The sequence below is a fragment of the Lepisosteus platostomus genome, chromosome 13, assembly GCF_059453375.1.
Source record: "Lepisosteus platostomus isolate fLepPlt1 chromosome 13, fLepPlt1.hap1, whole genome shotgun sequence".
In the NCBI taxonomy this organism is placed as follows: Eukaryota; Metazoa; Chordata; class Actinopteri; order Semionotiformes; family Lepisosteidae; genus Lepisosteus; species Lepisosteus platostomus.
In genome coordinates, this window is record NC_142623.1 from 43,704,925 (window position 1) to 43,713,929 (window position 9,005).

A 9,005-nucleotide genomic window follows, 5' to 3' on the forward strand; every position below is an offset into this window, starting at 1 on the left:
TAATAGTGTTTAGGTACATGCCATGCTTTTTTGATCCTGTGGACACATACTTGTGCCACAAGATAGAAGACATGATGAAAGTTCAGATTCCTTTTGTACAAAACACTTTAATATACAACGTTTTAAAACAATAAACGATTTAAAAACAATATAAATCACACCCATCCATTGAAAGGAGCTCATTGTAAGCAACTTAAAAAAAGTTCCAGTGAATTTAAGCAACGGACGTTTCCTTTCCTAACTCCACTGATTCAGCTTAAAGTCTAAAATCTCACTGAGAAATGGTCAAACATAACGGCCTCTTTGAAATTTTACATTTAATATACATACCTTTCCAGCATAAATTTAAAATATTACAATTTCTACAAACATGATGATAAAAGTATCCAACAGTGATCCGTTTGACTTTTTTTTTTTTTTAATACTCATAAGTCATCTTCATCACCTTTGTGAGTCAGGTCACCTTCTGTTGGCAAATTCTGTAAGGCGACCGGTCTTGAGCATTTAAAAAACGGTACCTCTCACAATTCCACAGCTCCCAGCCTCTGGTCCCACGTTTAAAAATAAATAAAAGTCTAATACATTTGGGAACTGCACCGCTGAAGTAAAAAATGGACTTCAATGCCAAATTCATAGCTAGAAAGGTCCAACGGTAGTATCGCTGAGAACTTGTATTGTAATACTTGAACTGTAAAAGACTTAACAATACAAAGGGTTTCTACATAAACCAACGTCCTTGGAGAATTCATGCCTTATATACAGAAAATCCTTTTTTGGCTGCAGAAAGATGTATATTTAACAAAAGTGTTCAATGAAATAAAAGAAGTGCGTCTGTCCGAGGCTCTGCCATGCCTTGGGTCAGTGCTTGCTGTTGGCCTCCTCCTGGGCCACACAGGCACTGCCGTTCTGGGTCTGGGACGATCCGGAACCGAGGCCGTACAGCCTCCCACAGTACTTGGCGTCGTCGATGTTGTCCTCGAAGAACAGCTGCCGGGGGAAGAGAAGGGCACGTGAGCACAGGGAGTTCCCCGCCCGCGCCCCGGGACTCCCCGGCGTGCTGGCGTGGGCTCCAGCTGAGCCGCTGGTTCGACCAGCTGCTCGACTGGGGCCTTTGCAGGGTGTTTTTCCTTCCCCATGTCAAATTCGGGGGTCGTAAATGACTTACGAAGGGCAAGTAGAAAAGGAGCGTTTTAGGTTTTGAAAGCAAATATCATGGCAATTTTATTAGGTCAATTAAGGCTGTCCCGGGAGATGAAGATACAGTCCGTCTTCATCAAGGGTTCAATTACATACTGTGAGCTCAGAACCTGCAGAAATGGGGGGTCTCTAGAATCAGGACTGGGGGTCCCTGAGCTCGAATTGTGGTTTGTATGAGGGTAACGCTTAAAGTCACACCTGAAGGAAATGACCTTCATACTTCAAGTCTTCCACTTTCGGAGCTAACAAAACAATTATAAATGTTTTGTTAGCATAATTGCAGCTTGTGTCCTATCACAAGCTGCAAACGTGCAATTAATTAATTAAAGGGGTATTATTTCACATCCTGTGTTGATCACACTAAAAATACTGTGAACTCAGAAAGTAATTTTCTAAATGATTTCCGTGATAGTTTAGCTGGTCATCGCATTGTGGCAAGCAACATCACGGAGGCAGAAAACATTCACCTTCTTTTGAAATAAACCAATTGGAGAATTATTAGAAATAATTCATTCCAATATAAAATAGATCACCTGAAATGCACTGGAACATCTAAACTTTTGTACTTCTGAAAATATAAGCAAACAAATACTACCATTTCTGTGAAGGGTTAACATTTAACATACCAGAAGACACATAAGAAACATCTGGATCAGAAATTGTGCTACTGATGGCAGAATAAAAAATAAAAAATGAAAGCACTCAGATCAGATTAGGAGTTGTTTTTCACCGATACCTCTTTCATTCGAAAGAAAGCCATTCCAGTGAGCAGAGAGTCCGAGCCAGCTTGGTGCTGCCTTCCGATCCTCTTCAGCTCCAGCTGGTCAGCCACCTCCTGCAGCCCTCCCTGCAAGAGAGGACACACGCCTGAACACCTTCTACTGGACTTGATCTAGTACCCACATGGACAGGATCCATAACACAAGATGCATCTCCTATCCTATTGTAAAGGTGACACGTACCATCTGAAGAACAGCAGGACACCCTAAACACATCCTTCAAGGATCTTCAGTGCTTTAATCAATGCTTACAGCTTTGCTGCCTGATTAGACAGAAGTACCGCCGTATGGTAAGTGCACAAGGCACACATGTGGGTCCATTTCTTCAGCCTAAATAAAACGACTGCAGTTTGCTTGCAGTGGAGCAGAACATCCCACTCCGCGTTAAGAGGAAGGAAGACAGCAAGGCAGAGACCCTTCTAACCCTCTTCTCAAATCCTTCTCCCAAACTAGGTCTTTGTTCAGCCGTTTCGCCACATTAACTACAAACTGCACTTCAGTGTGCGCTTCTAAGGGCCTTCAGCTGTCTCGCGCGGGCACCTCCAGCGGAGCTGAGCGAGGGGCTCCCGACCTTGAGGTTCTTGCAGCTCTTCATGAGGTACTTGACGTCGTAGATGGCAGGGAAGAAGAGGTTCAGGATCTGGAAGAACTCGTGCTCCTCCTCTGGCAGCCTGGCGTCGGTGAGGAGCTTCACCAGGTAGCCGAAGTCATACCCGCTGCCAACAGGAAGACCGCAAGAGTGCAAACATTCTCTTCTGAAGACACAGTCAATATTCCACACCAGCCCCTAAAGACAAAATCTACAAAAGCGCCTCAGCTAAATCCTGTGTATTCTTTTATCCTTTGATGCTCGGATAGTGCTGATTTAGCCATGTGCATCACCATGTGCAATCCGGTGTTCAGACAACTACCGCCAGGGCAGTTTCAATAACCTTCCACTCTAAACCTGTATATATTGTATCCAACTAAACAGCAAGACAAACCGGAAACGAGGCACCGGCATTGCCAGTGCTGGATCGTGTCAACGCTGCACAACCCGTTATTCCCTATATCTAAAGCTCCTCTATTAACTCCTTGACAGTAATATACTATCACCTTACTCTCAGGTCTCTTACCTGTGAAAGGAGAGCCACTTGACATTTTCACACAGCACTAAGCCAGATGTCATCAGGAGTTCGGCAAAGTAAAGTGTGTCGATTCCCTCTTCCTCGTGCTTCTTAAACTGAAGCCCCGAGTTCTGCAGAAGATCTATAGAATCCTGAGAGTACATGTCCTCCCTGAAACGGCAAACCAAAGTGACTTTCGCCCACACCATCAAAGCACAGACATCAAACATGCCCACGTCAGCGCAGGAGCGTTATTAAAACCCAGGAGCTGTCGTTGGCAACACAGATCTGTTACAAAGCAATTCAAAAGAGCCCGATAGCTTTCTCGAGATGCCTAAGGATCACGTACCGCCTCCATCTGAAAAGAGCATGGAGAACGTACAACCTGAACTGGGAAAGCAGGACGCAGTTGACTAGTGATCTGGTTTTAAAAGATCTTAAATATGAGAAATTCATCAAACTGCAAAGGTTTTTCTATTATTGAAATAAGATGGTAAATTTGTGGATTTTATCTTCACTGCAGTGCAGCATTATACTGTATTTTGTATATGATGTCTCTCGTATTTTTTCTACCTCTGTTATTTCAAGCAGACCAGAGAAAATTCTTAACAGATGGGTTGATCCGGCATAAAGTTTTCAGTGTAAACCGATGAGATGTTTTTTCGGGCAGACACGGCGGTGAAGCAGAGGGTTAGACAGGGCGCGGAGGAAGACGCGGCCCGCGAGGCCCGGATCACGGCGGCGGCGTTGTCGGCGTCGGCCCGCAGGGGTTCTCACGTACGTGAGGTTGAACTTGAAGTTGAACTGCCAGGTGGTGGTCCCGGGCGGGTAGTCCCCGCTCTCGTTCATGAAGGTGAGGCCCAGCTGGATGATCTTCAGCAGGTCCACGTTGCAGCGCAGCAGCTGGTACTGGTAGTCGACGGTGCTCCTGAACTCGCCGATGGGCCGCACCACCACACCGGGGAACTCCGTGTCCTGGGGAAGCACAGGCAGAGCACAGCTCACCCTCCCCGCACTCCCACGTGGGGCAGCCTGCTCACTCAGCCCGCCGGAGGAGGACATGCCCTGCAGCCTCAGGGAGGTGAGGACACCACGCGGGCACCTGCTGCCCGGGCCCACCAACTAAACCAACCCAGCGAACAGTTTCAGAGTGGTCAGTGAGACACGAACTTACCCAGAAGTGTATTTAAAACTGAGAACAAGAGGCACTTTTTTTTTTAGCCCAGAAGGTTCAGAGAGTCTGGGACAAGCTACCCCACCACGTGCTTGAAGATGATACTTGGGCTTTTCAAGAAAACAGCAGGGTGAGGCCCCGGGATCAATAATAACGCTACCGAACTGGCCAGTTGGGTCATACGGCCTCCTCAATGAAATGGCGTCCCACAATGAAACAGACTTAGAACACCCATATTTAACAGGTTCTTCAGGGACTGGGGACAGAGTAACCTATAAACAACCAATACAACTCCAACTAACACCAGCTTTCCGTATGAAGACATGCTTGTCCTGCCTGCTAGCACTTTGTAAATGATGCTGTGAAATTTGAATCTTGTGAGAAAGTTGTCTGGGAGGACAGTCAGACATGGCCTGTTACAATCTGTTACCATCACCAAAGACGCACCAAATAATATTTCGCTGGAACCGTTGTCCTTTCTGACAATAATTAACAACGCTGGCTTTTCCCTAAACCCAAACCCAGTAGTTACCATAGCGATGTAGTTGTAACTCTGAATAATTTGTCGGATTTTCCTCATTTCCTCTTCCACATTGCTGGCCCAAACTTCGCAGATAATCTGGCTGGTATCTGCAAGCGCGGCAGGCATGTTGCGCGGTCGGGGAAAATGACTGAAAACTCCCGGGAAACCTCTGAACCACCCAGGAAGACGGGCTCTCAGGCAAACCCTGAAACGCAGAAAGACACAGATAAAACTCGGTGTCGTCGTTCCGTTTGAAGACGAAATCAAACGGCTGCCGTCTGACCATGATACTGGTATTCAATTGGACACTGTTATCAGATACCGATTTTAAAAGAAAGTTATGACCACGTGTGGATTGTTAATTCATTCAAGAACTGCAGGCTTCTAGTTGCAAAATATCTAGGTGCTACATTTTATTGTGGAAACACTGCATGTCATTTTACATCCCCCGTATGACAAAGAGACTCGTCAGATATTTTTTTTAGAAACGAATAAGCCCACAAACATCAGATCTGCTTTTTTTGATCCCAGCGGCTTCAGATACAGGATTTAATAGGACGCACAAGTACCCGACTCCAGCAGAACTTTTGACATTAAGAACACACGGGTCTACTGATAAGTGACTTGCAGGAAGGAAGGGGGTTTTTAAAGCGATTTAATGTCCTTCTGAACGCAAGAAGATGATGCCATTATGAAAAACAAGCCGCAGAAACAGTCAACGCGCATTAACCCCCCCGAAACCAAAACAACCTCGGCTTTCGAGAAAAGCAACCGCAAGGGACTTGATTTTCATCTGGAGTGACGCGTCAACGCTATCACCCATCTGTTTGACGTGGAAATGCTATGTTTAATGCGCACAGAAGCAAGAACGCGTTCTGTTTTTATTCTGCGACGGCTCTCGCGTTACTTCAGGGCCGCGTAACCCCAACCTCAACCTCAACCCCAGCCGGTAGCCATCACGGCTCCGTCCGCTTCCCACAAGAGGCGAAAGGCCCGGCGCTCCTGATCATGTCAGGCGCTTCCGTGAAGTACCTGGTCAGCTCTACTTCGGTAATTCCCTCAGTTTATACTGAAGCTGCCGCTTGATCCTGGTCCCCTTGTCGAAAGCGAGCACGGCGCAGTAGTAGCTCCGCGCAGGCGCACTGACAGCCCCTCTCACCCCTGACCCGGTTACGATAGTGCGGCGCAGTCACGTGGGAGGGCGGCCTACCCGCTGCTGCAGCGAGAGAAGCGTCTGTATAGGATCCCGGGACCGAGATGTGTACTGATGGAAAAAAGAAACGCAATATTGTCTGCTATGAGAATACTGTAGTTATAGCTTATGTACTTTCACAAAAAGATGTCAATTTGATTCAAGCCCTCTGATCAGCAGTACAGCTTGTGCAGTGAGGCATTGCAACTTGCCAATCACACGAAAGTTCGTTAGGTGCATTTTTACCCAAAGGGATCCAGGTGGAACAATGCCTGATCAGGACACCTTTAAAAGGGCCTTAATTAAAATCACACTTGTCCGTTTTCTGTGCATTCCATAGTGCCTCGAATGTCACCAGAAGCAAGGGAGAGGGCCATTGGCATGCAGCAGGCAGGCATGTCCTGTGGCAGCGTTGCCAGACACTATGGGGTAAGCCGCTCCACTGTGTCCCCACTGCAGAAGGTTCAGCAGACCAGCAGGACAGATGACCGTCCAAGATCCGGTCGCCCTTGGGTGACCACACCAGAGCAGGACCGACACATCAGACTGGTCCATCTGAGAGATTGTTTCAGATCTGCCACCCGTACTGCTGCTGAAGCTGCCAGCAGACACAATATCTGCATCAGTGATAGGACAGTGAGGCTCCATGCTGCTGGCCTTAGAGGAAGATGAGCTGTCAGAGGCCCTCTGCTCACACCTGTACGTCACCCCGATTGGCTTGGGCCAGATAGAGGCTGCGATGGACTCGTCAGCAGTGGCATCAGGTCCTCCTCACGGATGAATCACTCTTCAGCCCGTTCCACGCAGTGTGGAGGAGGAGGTGTTGCGTTTCTTTTTTCCATCAGTAAATATTAGGAATTAGTTCAAGGAGGGAGCTGTGTCAGCAGGTGTAGGCTACAAAGGAATGAGTACAGGTTTATTCCAGCTGAAAAGAGAAGAAAAGAAACACAACGTTTCGGCTGTGGAGCCTTCTCAACAGCTGAAACACTGACACCTGAAGTAGGAAACAAACTCTCGGGCCTTGACACCCAAGAAGGCTCCACTGCCGAAACGTTGTGTTTCTTCTTTTCAGCAAGGAACAAACCTTTACTTGTTCCTATATTAGGAAATGTTTTGATCCATGAGAGCCCCAGTCCAACACGTTTTGGAGGTAAACATGAAGTCGACAAGATGCTTTGACCTCAGCAAAACAGGTGGTTTGTTAAATTTAGCATTAAGAACAAAACTGAATACTTTTCATTCTCTGGATGGAGAGAAACTCTGATTACAATGAGGGTTCTAATCCTGGAGTCCTTCTTGTTTGACAAAAGGAAGGAAAGGTTTTCTTCTGTATATTGCTAGAGCACTGGTTCCCAGCCAAGACTGTGCTTTTCATTCCGGCTGAACTCTGAATGTCCAGTGCTAATAGATGTCATAACTGATCTGCTCACTTGTTTAGATCTTTATGTTGTTCTTCGGTCAGTCCTGCTATATCAGAAATACCCCACTTCAGGGGCCCTCTGTCAGACACAGATCTTTATAACATCTGAAGTAAATGTAATTGGACACACCCACAGTGGGAATGACCCTGTAATTAGATACACCACAGTGGGAGTTACCCTGTGATCAGACACACCCACAGAGGGAGTGACCCTGTGATTGGACACACCCACAGAGGGAGTGACTCTTAATTGGACACACCCACAGAGAGAGTGACCCGGTAATTAGACACATGGACAGTGGGGGGGGTGAGTTGACCCTGTAATTGGACACACCCACAGAGGGAGTGACCCTGTGATCGGACACACCCACAGACACGCACATACTCACACCAGGACCAGTTTTCCCAGAAGCCAATTAACCCACCACTATGTACCTGGACTGTGGGAGGAAACCAGCATAGTACTATATAAAGGCAGCTCAAACAGCTCAAACAGGATATATTTTATTGCTTATCAATACAACATGCTCACTGATAACAGCTCAGCCTCATTACAACGCTCTTGTTGAGGGAGGGGCTGTCAAAGTCTAATAGCAGGGTGCTTGGAATATCCCTTCCATTTTATCAATTAAATAGGATTTCATTTTTATCTAACTGGTAACATTTTTACACACTTTTTACCAATTGTCTAATAAAACAATCCTTACTGCTACAATACTGTAATACAGAGCCCTGACAAATTCATGTTTATGTTTATAAACATAAATACCGTTACGTAAAAAACGATACTTTTAATATTTTAGTATTTTTTGGTTAGTTGATGGTTAAGTGCAAATGCACAGTACAGTGTATAAGAGGAGAACACTGCATAATTCTAAGAGAAGGAAGAGACAGAATAGTTCAAACCAGCTGTGATATTGTGAACATTAAATACTACGTGCTTTTCATACTGTAGCTTTACTCTAAAAATACACTTCATGTAAGAGAATTGAATTCAATACAATAAAAAAATACAACAGGACTCGTTGGCCTTAACATGTAGCTAGTTCAATACAAGTACGAACACATAACATAAATATATATAGAAGGAGCTACCAGGTTTGGCAATTTACTGTAGCCTTACACAGTGTCTCTCAGTGTCCATCAAGCAGCTCAGGAGTAGCTTCGCTACATTTTTAAAATGCATGTTTCTTGTGGTTTCAGTAAAAATATCTGAATTGCACTGCAGTCATGTTCCCTGTCTGTACCAGCTCATACTTTCCTGTGTGACAAATTTGCCAGCAGCCCCCTCTCTCCTGCTGCAACTGTTTCATTCCGGCTGAACTCTGAATGTCCAGTGCTAATAGATGTCATAACTGATCTGCTCACTTGTTTAGATCTTTATGTTGTTCTTCGGTCAGTCCTGCTATATCAGAAATACCCCACTTCAGGGGCCCTCTGTCAGACACAGATCTTTATAACATCTGAAGTAAATGTAATTGGACACACCCACAGTGGGAATGACCCTGTAATTAGATACACCACAGTGGGAGTTACCCTGTGATCAGACACACCCACAGAGGGAGTGACCCTGTGATTGGACACACCCACAGAGGGAGTGACTCTTAATTGGAC

General features: G+C 45.8%; 1 protein-coding gene across 2 annotated transcripts; it reads right to left on the bottom strand.

Annotated features, from left to right (window-relative positions):
* Window positions 1-87: 87 nt before the first annotated feature.
* On the bottom strand, window positions 88-5,965 carry cnot8 (CCR4-NOT transcription complex, subunit 8). 2 transcript variants are annotated; one of them, XM_088604819.1, is made up of 7 exons: window positions 5,812-5,965; window positions 4,789-4,984; window positions 3,864-4,057; window positions 3,092-3,253; window positions 2,548-2,692; window positions 1,934-2,044; window positions 88-987 (listed from the first exon to the last, which is right to left on the bottom strand). In XM_088604819.1, the coding sequence occupies exons 2-7, from the start codon at window positions 4,903-4,905 to the stop codon at window positions 859-861; spliced, it is 858 nt and encodes a 285-aa protein (XP_088460945.1). In that variant the 5' UTR covers window positions 4,906-4,984; window positions 5,812-5,965; the 3' UTR covers window positions 88-858. The 2 variants fall into 2 exon arrangements, with proteins under 2 accessions (XP_088460945.1, XP_088460946.1); XM_088604820.1 differs by lacking the exon at window positions 5,812-5,965 and adding an exon at window positions 5,530-5,675.
* Between the last annotated feature and the right edge of the window lie 3,040 nt (window positions 5,966-9,005).